At 35.9% G+C, this 16,398-nt stretch overlaps 1 protein-coding gene and 1 long non-coding RNA gene across 5 annotated transcripts; one reads left to right on the top strand and one right to left on the bottom strand.

Moving 5' to 3' along the window:
- Nucleotides 1-318: 318 nt before the first annotated feature.
- On the bottom strand, nt 319-11,396 carry LOC114724605 (kinesin-like protein KIN-7O). Of its 4 annotated transcripts, none has more exons than XM_028910982.1 (33): nt 11,158-11,396; nt 10,975-11,064; nt 9,851-9,969; nt 9,579-9,692; nt 9,404-9,485; nt 9,250-9,317; nt 9,086-9,160; nt 8,836-8,981; nt 8,659-8,761; nt 8,305-8,385; nt 8,030-8,098; nt 7,864-7,923; nt 7,627-7,788; nt 6,963-7,019; nt 6,471-6,713; nt 6,327-6,392; nt 6,062-6,244; nt 5,772-5,876; nt 5,531-5,617; nt 5,231-5,380; nt 4,908-5,021; nt 4,744-4,830; nt 4,450-4,653; nt 4,174-4,362; nt 3,263-3,469; nt 3,045-3,134; nt 2,799-2,939; nt 2,278-2,375; nt 1,461-1,545; nt 1,245-1,376; nt 1,039-1,158; nt 887-958; nt 319-804 (listed from the first exon to the last, which is right to left on the bottom strand). In XM_028910982.1, the coding sequence occupies exons 1-33, from the start codon at nt 11,279-11,281 to the stop codon at nt 562-564; spliced, it is 3,966 nt and encodes a 1,321-aa protein (XP_028766815.1). In that variant the 5' UTR covers nt 11,282-11,396; the 3' UTR covers nt 319-561. The 4 variants fall into 4 exon arrangements, with proteins under 4 accessions (XP_028766815.1, XP_028766814.1, XP_028766813.1 ...); XM_028910981.1 differs by having other exon boundaries at nt 4,932-5,021; nt 5,504-5,617; XM_028910980.1 differs by having other exon boundaries at nt 1,461-1,539; nt 5,504-5,617.
- On the top strand, nt 2,351-16,398 carry LOC114724606 (uncharacterized). The gene is made up of 3 exons (XR_003738331.1): nt 2,351-2,362; nt 14,669-14,676; nt 16,249-16,398. It is a non-coding gene; the product is annotated as an uncharacterized LOC114724606 (long non-coding RNA).

Here is a 16,398-nt window from a genome sequence, read left to right on the forward strand (position 1 = left end):
TTAGATTATACAAAATTAAAATTAATTTTTGTTTAAAAATGATGGTTAAATTATCTCTATTATATTTTAGATTCCACATATAAAAAAATAAATAGTTAAAATATAAAAATGAACACCTAAAGTATGAGTTTTTTTTTCCCTTGATAACAACTGGGAGAGACTAGGTCTCAAGACAGCTAACACACCGCTAGAAGCACGAGCGGGGTCATGGGAACGTAACCATTCATGCAAGAGAAAGCTTGTATTGCACAGGCTTATTTTTTTTTTAAAAAAAAGCAATGAAATATGGACCCTCCAACTTAATCTGGACAGTCCAAGGAAGTAATGAGTACGGCCTGCATGGAATCCATTTTTACAAAGGCTTAATTAACCCAATGCCAGAATAATTTATTTACAGATTTCCTGAAACTAGATTTGCGGCACGAGACTGCCGATAAAGAGACCATAGCAATCTGACAAGCAACGCATCCAGCCCAAAAAATGGAGTGACCTCGTCAGGAACCAAGAGTTCCTAATACTGTTACAGCAATGATGTACAACAAGACTGTACAAAATCAACAATTATGAACATACTTGATGATGCGCTCTGGCGGCAGACAATTCTTTCTTTAGTGCAAGAACTTCCATGGCTTTGGAAGCCAACTGATTCTTCAGCTTTACAGCACCCTCCTCATACTTTCTATTCATTAAATCAGATTCATCGATGGCTTCCTTGTATCTTCCACGGAAGGCCTCTAGCTTCGCTTGTGTTCCCCGAAGCCTCATTCTAAGCTTTGTCATCTCCTTGTTATTTCTCACGCCATCCTGTTTTCATCATAATGCCAATAACAGGTTAATGGTCTCCCGAGACTAACTCATATCAACTTTGAACGGACATAATACCCACCCCATGCATTTTGGCTTCCATCCTGCAAATTTTCGTACTTAGTTCCTCTACTTGGACTTGTGCCTTCGACAGCTGAAAACCAAACACTCTTCGAGGTCAGTAAAGAGATTTAAAAGACTAAATACCGACCAAAGGTACGCCTTTTACCGTACCTCATCATAGCAATGTTTTCGTTGATGTTCCGCTCCCATTACATTATTTCGGCGCTCTTCCAATTCGATCAATATATTGTCCCTTTCTTTTGTAACGACGCTGAGTTGTTCTGTGAGATTCTGTCAAGGAGGCATCATGGTATGAGCAACCTTATTTCCGATTTCAATATGATAATTTCTACGTATATAGGCAACGAAGAAGAAACCTGAAACTCGTTCGTGTGTTCTGTTGATAGATTACTGCCCTCAAGTACGTTTGTCTCCTGAAGCATATTTACCCTCTCGTTGTCAGTATAGTCATGCCCCAAGGACAGATTCCCAATAGACGATTTTGACACCTGAAATGGATTACAAGATCGTAATAAATGTGGGGTATGTTGTTAAAATGTCAACGCTAGAAATTGACAGCTGAAATTCTTTACTTCTTGGAGTTCGTTGTTCTTGGCATTATCCGTTGTGTCCTCATGGTTCGTTGGCTGATCAATCTCCAAAGAATTCTCCCTGTATCTAATAACAAATAAGATAGAAGTCAATCCACTTAAGACAATTATAATAGGCAGGGCATCATTAAAAAGGTTAAAGAATAAGGAGTAGGGAGCATCTTCGTTTTGGAGGCGACGAAAAAAACAACCTAAGGCCGCATTAGTGAAATTAAATGAGAAGAAAAATGCCAAAAGCAAGGGAATCCAACCGCACTAGAACCCAACTAAGTTTAAAATATGAATACAGCAAATTTAGCTAATTAGCACGGAATCAATGGGGTGTAAAGCAACTTTCTCAGCATCAAACCCATCTGGGTACTAACCCAGCCTCCAGCAAGCATCTGGTAACAAAAACCAAAACATATTATTTCTACATGTCTGTGTGTGTGAAACTGCGTGCATGCATCAACAAGGGAGCAGTCAAATCTTGATATCGCTTTTAATGTCGTTAATTAGGAAACACTCATGTTGCTTCCCTCGATTACAGTAAATGCAACTCATGCCACCATCCGATAAAGTAATCAAATGGGCCAACTAGAGGCCCTAACAGAACTATACTCAAGCAGAATTTAGCACAGGACAAGCAGTTGACAGAAAAATAAAGTTGAAGTACTAAAACCAAACTCCACAAACCTTTATACGTAAACGTACCATTTGAATATATTAATTCACGAGATAATAAATAAAGAGATAGTGGGAAAAAAAATCAAAAGATAGAAAAAGAGGGAAATAAACTAAGACGATAAGACAAACAAACCTAGATTTGTCCTTGAAATGTGAATCCTCTTTCGAACAAGTCAATCTTTCCCTGAGGACCTTGCATTGTTCTCTATAAGATTCCAGTTCATTCTTTACCTGAAATTTATAAACAAAATCAATTCAGGCAGACAATAGTATGTGAATTACAAAAGCAGTTTATCCATAAAAGCCGAAAAGAAAACCCATGAAAAATTAGCCTGATTTTTCACTTGAACATTATCGGAGATTATAGTCTTGCATCAAAAGCAAATAGATAACTTCAGAAATATCATTGCCAAAACTTGAACTTTGATGGCAACTATGCATTCGAGTTTTAACAGGGAAAAAAAAATACCAAGAACAATTTCTAAACCGTATTATATAACCAGATTAAGAGCCGTGGAAACACAAGACATGCAATATCTAAAAAACATACACAGGCTTCAAGGACTTCAATGACAACAAGCACGGATGAAGTATTTAAAAAAATAAAAATGAACAAACCAATGCTTTTTAAATGGAAAAGGAAATGAATCTCACGTCTAATAATTCTTTTGATAATGACATAGTCTGCACATTGTTTAACCTTGCCTTTTCTTCTATAGCCTGAGCTGCAGCTTTCTCCTTTGCAGACCATATTGCCTTTTCCTCCTCCATTTGCAAAAGGGCATCTGTAAGTTGCTGCAAGATCAAGGAGATAAAATAAAGCAACTTTACCTTGATATAAAGAAGGCTGCCAAGGAAAACAGATACATCACAACAAAGAGAGAAAATAACATTGAATACCATTGCCAACTCTTCTTTTTCTTCAACCAACATCTTGATAGATTTTTCCAATTTTTCGTGGTGAGAATTAGATTCTTCGAGCAGTTGTCTCTGAATGGACAAGAATAAGATGCCAGATTCCACGTTTTAAATATTAACAGATGTTAGCAATTTTACGTGTCATCTTTAGATCAAAGAGCTGAAGGTGAAACCTGAGCAGAAATATGCAGAAAACTTACAAGAGCAGAAATCTCTTCGTTCAAATTACATAGTTCAGAGTTTGACGTGTTCAGCCTATCAGTCAAGTTTTCCAGTTCTGAAGCCAAACTTTCATTGAAAGATATTAGATCTTCTTTCTCCTTCAACGCAGCTGACAGTTGTTCTTCCAAAGAAGTGATTCTTGTTTCTGATTCAAATGCAAGAACTTCCAGCCTTTTGTAATCTTCCTAAACCATGGCAATATTAAATTAACAAAGAATAATACATTATGCATCAAATTAATTCCATTCATGAGGAAACTTTATCAAATGAAAACAAATGGAAAGCATATCCATATATAACATCATGATCAAACATGTGCAGCAGCTGTCTTGAAGTTTATAATGACATCATCACCAAATACAGGCAGCGGCGTAGGAAGAAAGTACCTATCAGGGTGATGCGATTGTATGTTTTAATACACAATATTTTTTGGGAAAAAAATCTACTCTACAATATATGCGGGCCATAAGTAAACACCCCCTATATGAGCACGTTGTGGCACTCGCACAGCTCCAATTGCCTGCGCAGCACCACAACATAAAACACGGCATATTTTTAAAATAAGTCTTTATATGTTCGCCACAAATTGACGGGCGTATTTCTAACAGTACTTTACGATGCATATCAAAAGCAACAGAACAGACTATTTCCGTTGGTAAAGAGTATTGAAAATGACCTATTTTTAAGCCCAAGCAAAGACCAATAAAGGTTGCTTTTGAACGAATAAAAGCAATAATAATGCTGGATAAATTACATTAAAGCTCAATCAACTCTCATCACAAAAAGAAGCAACTATCAAGCACACTTATTTGTTACTATGACAAGATTCCAGCAGCTTAAAGAACTCAAGGAATTTTACATAAGCATATAACAAGTAAAATTTCAAAACCTGAAATGTCTGTTCAAGGGGAATAGCGAGACCCTTTGGTCTTTTCGAATCAAACAGCTTCGAACTCCTTTCAATAACTGAATCACGCCTTCTACCAGCAAGTGAATCGCGTTTATTAATATCACGTTCAAGAAGAGAATTCTGACTGTGCAGTCTTTTTATCTCCCGTTCAGCATATGCTTTCTCACCCTGCCGGTGTACATAACATGTTAGGCATGTGCTTTGAAAATTGATCACTTCCATGTAAGGATGAAAGCATGGAATATTATATACAACCTCAAGTTTTGTTCTCTCTTGTATGGCAATCTTGAGCTTACACTCGGTTTCTTTCAATTTGGTTCTTGTCTTCTCAAGATCTTTTCTTAAGGCTTCCTTTTCCTTAACCAACGTAGATGATGCTAAGCACGATACATCTTTTTCAAGAGTTTGAATATAAGAAAGCAATTCCGCATTTTCCAATTGGTGCTGTTCTGAAAGTTCCTGTAGAATAGAGTCAAGATGTTCCTAAATCCTCATTGTTATGATGCGCAGACATAAGATAGCGCAAAAAATTTATTATGAAGGCCCCACCGCCATAGAATTTTGGGAATTTAGCACATGAAGCTTTGATTCCTGAAGCTGCTTTTGAAGATCAGCTGATTCATTGACTAGAAGAATCTGCAGCACCAATTGTTCAAACTGAGTCTTAGACTTTTCAGCCAGAACCAAAATTAAATATAGTTAAAATACTTAACCTTTTCGTTCTCAAGTTCAGATACTTTTTGTCTCAAGCAAGAATTCAACTTCTGATAGCTACTCAAAATTAACTTTTGTTCTGCTGAACACTGGGATAGTGAAGTTTTTAAATCCTGCATCAAACATTAAAGATTATACTAAATTTCTAAGAAAACTTTAACATGTAGATGAAATAATTGATAAGTTGTTGGGAAAGAAAAGATTGCATATTATTTGCTCAGCAACTTGAATATTTTCAGGGTCCCGTCAGCATGTTGAACATTCCTCTGCAGCTTTACTTATATTACAGATATTTATTCTGCTGTATCACAATAGCACTCACCAGGAACACATCACAGAGAGCAGAGAAACTTTTAGCAACCTCATCCATAAGCAAAACAACAGTATGAACTGTTTCTTTTGAGTTTTGTACTTCCGATGTTATTTCTTGAACTTCCATTGAAATATTGATCATGAAATCCAAATCCCCATCCTAAGTATACCATAAAGAATCAGTCAAATGGAGTTCAATAAAACATATAAGATGGTCATATAAAAGTAAACTAATATGAAGTCATGTTGACATAATGAATTGTAAGCAAGAAAGAATCCAGACGTTCAAGAAAAAGCTCCAAAAGCATACATCAACTTTGTTCACACTTTCACAAGAAGTATGCTTTTCATTAGCCACCCGTGCTGTTTCCCGCGCATCAAGAAGCTCTTCGTAGAGCTAAGCAAATTTTAAAATGACAAAAGAAAAAAGAAATGGATTAGTATACAAACTACAAAATTTAACTTGACGTTCAAACAACTCAACCAAACTATGCAATAAGATACTTAGTGATTAACAAATAATACAATATATCAATTCAAACCATCATCACCTCTTCAATTTTTTCTTGGGCATGTATGTTCTGCTTGGTAGCCAGATCAACAACATTATCCAGGTCATGTTGGCTAGAGGACTTCTCCATTTTCAAAACCTCGATCTTAAAGATATGAAGCACAGAAGAAATGTGAGTGAAAAGAAGCTTAATCCGCGCCTATAAATATGTGTGAATCCTAATTTAGCACAAGGTAGGAATGCTTATCAAACTACCAAAAACTTAATCAAATTTCAATAGAAGATATTACTGAAAAAAATTCAAACCGCAAAAATGAGAACAGACTAAACCTGATCTTGAAGTCTCTTGATAATCATAATAGCCTCTGATTCTCTGAGGCTCGAATTTTTATCCCCATTAAAACAAATCCTATCGACATAATTTGAACAGTCAATAGACTCAGCAGATTGAAGAGAATTTGTTTTTGCTAACTGTTCTCCCAAGCATTGAATTTGTATCTCACTCATTATTATCTGCATTAAGAAAAACGTAATCACGCTTATTTTCCACTAGCTTCAGATTTCCCGGAAGAGAATTGTGAATGAGAACGGTAACCTGAGCTACAAATTCTAGAAACAAGTCCTCATATTCTGCGCTCATGTTAAATAACTCATTGTCATCCTGCCATATATACAAGCAATTAGTGCACAAACTAGGGAGAGTTTTGCAGAGGAAATTAAATCAGGGCATATGACAAACCATGGATAAGCTTTTTTTCCTTGCTGGAACCTTTTTTCTGTTGGTTACATGCAATAAAGCACAAGCATGAGGTAGATTACAGCTATTGCCAGCAGCAGCACTAAAATCATCTCCTTGCTTATCGGATTGCACCACAGGAATGCTTTCGTTTACTAGTTCCTCGAACGGAATGAGAGGTCCTATGTCTCTTACGGGTTTAACGGATTTTCTAGCAGAGGCCTTTGACGGGATACTAGGGTATGCCTAAAATGCAGAAAAGAGACGAGTTATGTGCAAATATTGAAGCTAAAGGATAAGACTCGTATATACTCAAATAATTCATTCTAAACTATGTAAGAGCTCGTTTTTGCATTTGAATACAGGAAGAATTATGGACATTGCAACAATATTAAACCATTCAAACGAAAACAAACACAAGCATCGATTCACAATTCAACATAAGTAGACCAGAGAAATTGATCGGACATAATATTAGCGAGAAGAAAATGTTACATCATTTAGATTTTCCCTTGAAAGTTTGCCAGGACACCATGTATCCCGCCTCTTCTCCTGCAAAGCATTTGAGAAAACATAATCACGATGGAAAGGGAAAAGAAGGAGGAACTAATGCTTGGGGGGGGGGGGGGGACAATGCAAGCAGCAATAAATGACAGTTGATTACTTTTCTTTTGCCATCCCAAGTCATAGACAGTTGATTACTTTCAAAATTTTCTATAGAAATGGCAAAAAGCAGACATTTTGCAGAGATTTGCATGACTTTGTTCCAGTCAAACGCAAAAATTCGACACACACGGATAACATCTTTATACATGCAAAGTGGATGAGAATTACTGAGGACAGCACAAAGTTTAAGGAAATTGATAAACAAGAACGTCATTATGCATAAAATATGCTGGAAAAATGATTCCAGGTTTGTCAAATGAACACAAATATATATATTTCCCAAAACCATAACATCAGTTCAAAATTTGGTGACAACGAAATGCTTTTCCAAGCAAAGTCACTAAAAATAAATATTTTTCTTTTTCCCTTTTGGATTACAAAAAATAAATATTTTTATGAGAAAAGCAAAATTTGCATGTTTTGTTCGAAGGATGAGACAAAACCTTTTATGCCATAGAAGAAATATGCTGACACATTCATTGATCAAGGATACCTTTTTGGTGTGGTCACGAGTCTCATCCCTGTTTGAAAACAGAACCATTGAACTCAAATTTTCAATTTTCCTGGCCTGCTCTTTTACTCTCTTTTCCCATTCAGCTTGAGCTTTCTTCTCCTCTTCCAACTCCAAAGCTATTCTTTCCCTCTCCAGTTCAGTCTATCCAAAAAGGAATTTTACCTTACAGAACAAACAAAAGCCCTTTGGAAAGATTAATCAAAGAAATTTTCATACCTGTAATAATGTATTTCGAAGGCTCAGAACCTCAGCTTCCAAATGCTCAGAATGAGAACCCTGATGAAGACCAAAAATATTATTTAATAGTTAACACTTCTTAAAGCAAACTTTTCCATTCATCCATATAAGCAAGACGGCAAAGTCCGCAGAAAATTATGTCAACCTGCAATTTTGCTCGCAGCTCTTCAATCTCTTTCTTTTGACGTTTCAACAGTGCCGCATCTGTCAAAATCTGATGGGAAAGGGGAGGAATAAGCTTCACTAAAAGAAAATGCACCTCAATGTAAATGTGAAGTAGTTGTAAATCACACAAAAGACAAAAAGCAGAACTGAACAACATTAGATATTTAGGACACCTTTGCATCAATAATTGAAACCACCACTTGAAAGTGAAAATGCGAATTGAAAAAGAAACATGAAAAATGTATCAGAAGAAACCTCATTGACTTGGGCACAGTTTGTGACACGTAATGCCCTGCTAGCAAATTGGAGACTGCTTTTAGTCTCATCTGAATGTATCTGCCACAAAATAAAGTATTCTTAACTAGATAAAACATAAAAAATAGGAAAAAACAAAATTTCAGCTCAGACTTGAGGCAACAGATGCAAGAGAATCAAACAATGCATCCGAAAAGAAATCAATCTTATGGGAACAATGACGACTTAGAAAGCTTCAAAATCTAGACATAATTTAGTACAAAGTATTCTAAAAATAGTTATATTTCACATTCACATGGACAATTTAAAAGGGGGGGATCTCAGTTAAAATTGTGCGACAGAGAGGCTTCTTACCTGAGCAAGAGTTATATTACATATCATAGCTGTATTAGCATTTCCCCCCAGTGCAGGTTGTAGGATTCGTGTAAGCTTGCTATCTCGATAAGGAACATGACCACTGCAATACGCATTAGATTCGTCTTTTCATTTTCTACGGGAAATGTGAATAGCTTGATTATAATTCAAACTTACCCTTGGCTCTCAGCACCTTCACTTAATTTTTTAATCACAGTTCCCAAAGTCATTAAGCTTTTGTTTATGTGGGAACCCTCTTTGAGACGCACACCTTCAGCTCCAGTTTTTGCGGCACGTTCTGAACCAGCAAGATCCACTAAATTCTAGAAATGAAGAAAATAATCATCAAGAAGATTCATTTTCTAAAGGGAAGGAAGATAGACAAACGGACTAAAATGCATAAAAAGAGAAAAGGAGAGAGACATACCAACACTGACACACGGACAGCATCACAACAATTGCCATTTTCTTCACATTCACTTCTATCACGACTCTCAATAATCTGGTCAACCGAAGATATAAAAGCATGAGAACGAATGTAAGCTCTTATGTCCAGAAAAAAAGACAAATCAGAAGGAATATATTGCTCACCATGCGAAAAATAGTATGCGACCTACTACTGTATAAATTCATATTTGTCTCTCCAATATGTCTATGAGCTGAATACCAAGGAAAGAACATTAGGATTGAATGATTAAGGGGGTTTTAAAGAATGTTTTTATGAAAACTGCAAAATTTGCATTACATTCTCCAAACTCCACGAGGTCAAGGACTTGCTCAGAAGAGGCAACAATTTCTTCACGCAACCCAGCAACATATATTCCACGCTGTTAGTTTAGACCAAAACAGTGATATAAATATCACAACAAACTTAATATTCATGTATAAGAGAATCAATAATCATAAGAAGGGGGGAAAACCTCTAGATTCTCATGAATCTGCAATTTTCTATGTTCAGGAACCAATAAATCATTTATCTCCTCATTATAGATTTCCATGTATGACATTCGAAGAAGGAACTCTCGATCAACATCCTAAAATAAATGAAAAAGGGTAAATGTATCACGAAACATACAAGATACCCCAAATAAAACAGTGCAAGTAGGCTTAATTAAATTGGAGTTCCGAGGAAACACGATTAACATCTCCAACTCAAAAACAACTCAATCAACAGCATGCTGATGGTTATTACCTGTTGAATAATCTCAAACAAGTCATGCACCGCAAGAGGGATGACCCCCGGTTCTGTTCGCGAGCCCCTCATTGTATGGGTTTTCCCACTATTAGTTTGTCCGTAAGCAAAAACCGTTCCTTAGATTCACAAAAAATAAAAAGAAAATCAAGTAAGCAGAATATATATGCAATCATGAAAACACCAAAATAGGAGAGATGCATTCATGGACTAGATGATAAAACACACCCATAAGCTTGACATCACATTTTTACACGACTTTAAGCATTAGATTAGTAAGCCAACCCATTCATAGAGTCAAGTAATTCACTTTCAACGAGGGACTTGCTAGACCAGCGATGAAGTTCAAAATATGCACACTGGTTCAGTTTTGAAGCATACTTGGCTGCTAGAGTATGATCATTACTGCGTATAGATTGAGTGAGTGAAAGCTAGATGGATTAATTCATTTGGAAGCAGAAGCAGAAGAGCTCATCTTTTGAAGACATAGAGAAGATGCCGCAAATTTTGTGATTATGCTTATAGAGAATATTTATGTCTAGAGGAAAAATATCAGCTTCAAACGCTTTAACAAAACAATCATCAACGTTAATCTTTGAAAAACCAGTAGGAGGAGCTTGATATAATTTTAAATCATGAAATGGCAAATTAAAGTGGGTTCTTCAGAATCAACAGGCCAACCATTAACACTCATATAATCCATTTCAAGGCAAAAGCATCATGAACAATAACATGGTTAGGATCCAATGCACTCCCTTCAAGAATGAATTTATTTCCAGAATTCCAGATACACCAACAAATTGAAGTCACCAAACCTGTGCTTCTGCTGTGAAAAACTTCATGTGATCTGAAATACACCACATATATAGAATAGAGGAATTTATGTGTTTACGCATGAAGACATGCATCTATGCTAGTCTAGCTTGTGATAAGTTTTACTCCACTATGGACAACAAAACCTAGTGAGTGTGAAGACAGTCCTGGCCTCTCGAATTCTTCTCTTGAGACCAAAGATTATCTTACAATTCAATAATCAACAAATTTACGGAAGAACGAGGTATGCAATAAATATAAATAATAGTAGTAATATATAAATTACTTTTTTGTGTGTAAATTAAGAATACCATTGAACCCACGAACAGCAGCGGCAACTATGTCCTTGGTGCAAGCTTGATATACTTGAAATGTGTTACAATCTTCGCGGAAAATTTGATCTGCGAAGCGTAATATGTTAGAAAGAAAAAAGAAAAACACAAATAAAAGTAACAGAGTGAACATTCAGTGGTGAAGGAAGAAAGAGGGTATACCGAATTCAAACTTGGTGGAGTGGTTAGGGATGAAGATGGAATTGCCGGAGATTCTCCAAGGGCTGGTCTTAGCATCCTCAGAGGATAGGGGCCTTGGCCGGACGGCGACGTGTATTCTCTCCATGAAAAGATGGGTTGGAAAGAACAGTACCCGCAATAGTCAGATATCGTTGAGCTGTCGCCGCCTAACCTGCGCCGTTGATGCGCCGCCGGACGAGAAAGAGAGAGCCGTTGGTCCTCCCAGGTCACAGTTCAAATCTTTTCCCGCCTATCATGCCCCGTGCTAATGTGCTTGAACTAGACGCGGTTGGCTTCCTGTTTGGATTAAATTTTATTTATATATATTTCTTTGCCGCGTCACTGAGCTAACAATCATCATCATCATGAGACTATTAATAATCAATATGTTCCGTGACTTTTATTTATAAAGTAGAGAGAGACTTTTAACATGAATATATAATTTTACTCTTGTTATGAATGTTATAATATATAGATGTTCATCTCCTCTTCTTCTTCTTCCTCTTCCTCTCAACTTTATCATCAGCTCCCACTATTTTCACTAGGCATTAATCTTCCACTACTCCATTACCTTTCTACTATACCTTTAATCTTGTAACTCCCCCCACTCATATTCATGTGGTTTATTGTCCACTATCTATCATTTAAGTACAAATGTAACTTATGTGTAAGACTATGCCTATAAATAAGGCATGCTATTGTATTGTGATGTAAGTGAAACAAGTGAAGGAATACAATATCATTCTCCTATTTTCTTGTCTACTTCTCTTCTCCAATTTACTCTCATTGTTGGTTAATTTCATAACACGTTATCAACACGAGACTCTACTATCTGAGTTCATGGCTTCCAGATGATACACGTGAATGTTTTGTTCGTTGAATGAAGATAGTTTGATCCGAATAGTTTGGTAAGATTTCTCCAATTTATTTAGAGGAAATGATGGTTTTGCATCTTAATTATATTGATTCATTGGCAACCGAATATTTTATTCATCGTATTGAGATGTGAAAATTTTTATTTTTATTTCTTATTTTTCTTACATTTTCATGATCCTACTATCCTTATATTTCTTGATTTGTTATGAGGTTTATGTTTATCTATAAAATTACTATATATGATTATCATCTCTGATATTGGTTAATTGTTGTCTTAGAAAGTAAAATGTTAAACTTATAAATAAATGGCTAATAGCCATTGTACTCTTGATTTTGTGATTAGATGGCTAGAAGCCACATCACGTTTTGATGATTATTTGATAAAAGACCATCTTATGGTAGTAACAGATGGCATGGCAAGATTGTGACAATTTGATAATCTATATCAAAGTCCTGAAGATTGATGGTTTAAAAATTAAATGATACAAAAGAATTTCGTAGTTCTAAAAATTTTATTATAGTCTGGAAGACTAATATTTGAGAAAATTGATGGTGTGCTATTGAAAGCAAAGAATATATCCATAAGAGTGATAAAGAATATGATCATATTGCATCAGTGGAATTGATAACTAAAAGAACAATAATCTTGGAGCTTGACTATTAAATCATAACAGAAAAATTAGTAATAGCCCTATGATCAATATGATAAAATTATGAACAAATATTATAATATGACCAGAAGTCATATAGACAAATATGTATCAATTCATTGAAAAGAAAATGTTAAGAAAAAAATGGTTGTAAAATCAAAAAGACCATGTGATATTATCAAAATATCGAAGGTAATTCTAACGCCTGAAGGCAGTAAGTTGTGAAGAAAGATAGATGCCCAAAGTATATATAAAAATAGAAAACATATAAGTATATGCCTAAAAGGCTATGTGTATAATGTTTAATTTTTATCGGTCTTTAAATTTATTGTGATTTGTGAGAAACAAATGTTATAAGAATTTGATATTATGATATTAATAAGTGTATGATATAAAACTAAATAGATCAAATAGACCCAAAAGTTACTAGTTATATTTTGTTTATTTATATCTTATTTATATGATTTGATTCAATATTAGTTTTGAATATTTTAAATATCTATAATACCTTGATCAATATTGAGAAGTTTTGAATGTTAAGTATTATTTGTACTTTATTTTTAAAAGTTCATTTTAAATGTTCTTCATCATTTTTGTGTGTTCTCTATGTGTCTTGCAAGTTAAATATGTGATATTCATAATTATTTGTTATTATGTTAATAATATATTGAAATAGAGTTATCTTTCATATTCCTCTTAAATTATATAGTTCTTGAAGAATTAGATGCAATAGTATTAATATAGTTATAGAAGAACTAATGCTGTTTTTTTTTATGAGTAGACAAAGTATATATAAATTATGAAGTACTCGGGCTTCCAAGCAAAAGATAGGTTATTAACCTTGACCCATCATATACTCATAATTGTTTATAAAATATATGAATAAAAGAATCATGTTTAAATGACTCAATCTTAAGAGGAGACTATTGGAATACAAGTATGAGTTGATATTGGATATATTTTTTATAAATGGATATCATCAATCATATATTATATTGAAAAATTTATTGTTGGTAACGAAACATGATACAGTAAACCAGAAGTTTACTGATATAATTGGATTTATTGTTGGCGTGACTTGTTTGATCATCTTAAACTATATGATGCAACAAATTATTGAAGATTATGTATTGATATTCACTAAAGAACCAGAAGATTCTTCCGAATAGCCAACATTTTTAAGAACTCGTATGTGCTGCTTGTTCTCAAAGAAAATTGATTATAAAATATCACTAGTTATGCTTTGTTTTCGAATGGATCACTACATTTCTGGAAATATATATGAGCCCATTTAGAAGCACATAAGTCATACAAGTATTCAATATTTGATAGATGCATCTATATAAAATGGTAAGATGTGTGATTGATATTAATTTACAACCTGAAGTTTGTAAGATTATTTAGATAAATATTTCCAGACTACGTAATTCTCAAAACTTGATATTAAAGATACTAGTGAATTTATATATCAGGCTTTTAATGTTGAAAAGCCTGCTTAACAAATTGATCTAGCAAAGTCATTTGTTAATGCCTCCGTGAATAGCTTGATCAATATTTATGAGAACAAATTTTTCCATTTTAGTGTTGGCATGTTTGACTTAATATATTGCAGCACTTATAGACATCAAGGTAACAAAATTCTCCCAATAAAATTGGCTTTTGGTTATGTTAGAAAGCCCCTAATTATCTCCCTTGATTCTCTCTATTAATTGCCCATGATATTAGCTAGAATATATATTTCCTGATTTAGTGTGATATGTAATTTATGACTGATTGATTCTAAAGGGATATTTTTTCTCATCCGGACTCTATATATTGTAACCCAATCATATGGAATAATACATGAGCATGAAATATTCAGCAAAATAAACATGGTATCAGAGCGTAGGGTTCCACCTGAACCCAGAAAATTTCGTGCGTTGCTGCCGTGAGATAGAGAGAGAGAACGCGAGGAGAGAGAGAGAGAGAGTGAGACGTCCCAGATCTGAAGCCAGGAGCAGACCGTGGACGACACCGCCCCTCCAGTCCTCACCGGCGTCCTCAGATCGGCGCAACCCTTGAACACGACATCGAACGGAGCTGCGCGTGAAGCACACGCGCCGTCACAAGCTCCGCACGTGAAGCCCACGCGCCGCCACTGCCCCTGCGCGTGAATGCACGCGCCGCCGCCGGAAAAAGCAACAGTACCTCCCAGAGATCCAGAAAATGAACCCATCAGAGTTCCCACCCCTTTTTGGGTCTGTTCGTAATATTCCAATGGCCCTTATGTCCGGTACATCTTCAAATACTCAAAGCACTCCTTTTTCACCTGTAGTCACCTCTCAAGCCTCTGATCCAGAACCATCCTTAACCTCTGAACATCAAGCTATGGTGGTGGCTCACAAACTTAATGGTAGCAACTATCTCCAATGGTCCCAAAGTGTGTTAATGTATCTCCGTGGGAAGCGTAAGGAGAAATATATCAATGGAGAGGCAAAACAACCTTCACATAATGATCCCAAATTTGACACCTGGTTTGCTGAAAATAATCAGGTGATGTCTTGGCTGTGCAACTCAATGACTCTCGAAATCAGTGAAGGATACCTCTTGGCAAGCACAGCTAAGGAAATCTGGGACGCTGCTAAGAGGACTTACTCCACACTAGACAACACTGCAGCCCTATTGGATCTAAGGAGGCAGCTGAAAGATCTGAAGCAAGGAAACTTAACTGTAACACAATATTACAGCACTTTAACAAAGATATGGCAGCAGTTGGATCTCTTTGAAGTTCATCCTTGGAAGGACATGGATGATGCTAATTACTACAGACAACTGGTGGAAAAAGGACGAACCTATGACTTCCTATTGGGTTTGAATGATGTCTTTGAAGAGGTAAGAGGTAGAATTATGGGTCTAAAACCGCTTCCCTCCCTATTTGAAGTCTTCAGTATGGTCAAGTTTGAAGAAAGCCGGAGACACCTCACTCAGGGTAACCAAACCCCAGTAGATGGCTCAGCATTGGTCACGAGGAGGTCCCCAACATTCGAGGGATCTGAGAAGAAAGGGACCAAGTGGTGCAATCACTGTAACAAGAAAGGCCACACCAGAGACGAATGTTGGAAACTACATGGGAAACCAACCCAAGGGAAGCAGAAACAACGGGAAGATAGAAAAAGCCACCACACCTCCTCTGAAGAAAAAGGTGATGATGGAGACCAGTTGACCAGAGAAGAGCTTCAAATGCTTCGTAAGATACTTGAAAAACAAAACAAATCAAAATCTGTTCCCAACGTGAACTTGATTCAGTCAGGTAATTCTATTATAGCCCTTAATGCAATGGTAACTAGTGATGAGACTTGGATTGTTGACTCCGGTGCTACAGACCACATGACTGGTAATAAGTCCTTCTTCAAAACCCTCAAATATTCCATGAGAACCTTAGGGTAAAAGTAGCAACTGGACTATATACTAAAGTTGAGGGTGTTGGCATTGTGGCCCTATCTGATGATCTGGAAATCCATAATGTTTTGTTTGTTCCTGCTCTTACCTGCAACCTTATATCTGTGAGCAAATTGACTAAAGGACAAGTATGTCGGGTAATCTTTGATGATGTTAAGTGTGTTTTTCAGGATTCGACCTCGGGGAGGAAGATTTTGACTGCTAAAGAATGGGATGGACTCTACTACTTTGAAGGAAAAAATATGAAGACTGCAGGAGC

The sequence above is a fragment of the Neltuma alba genome, unplaced genomic scaffold (genome assembly GCF_004799145.2).
Source record: "Neltuma alba isolate B1F8T4 unplaced genomic scaffold, ASM479914v2 tig00012192_pilon, whole genome shotgun sequence".
NCBI classification, from domain to species: domain Eukaryota; kingdom Viridiplantae; phylum Streptophyta; class Magnoliopsida; order Fabales; family Fabaceae; genus Neltuma; species Neltuma alba.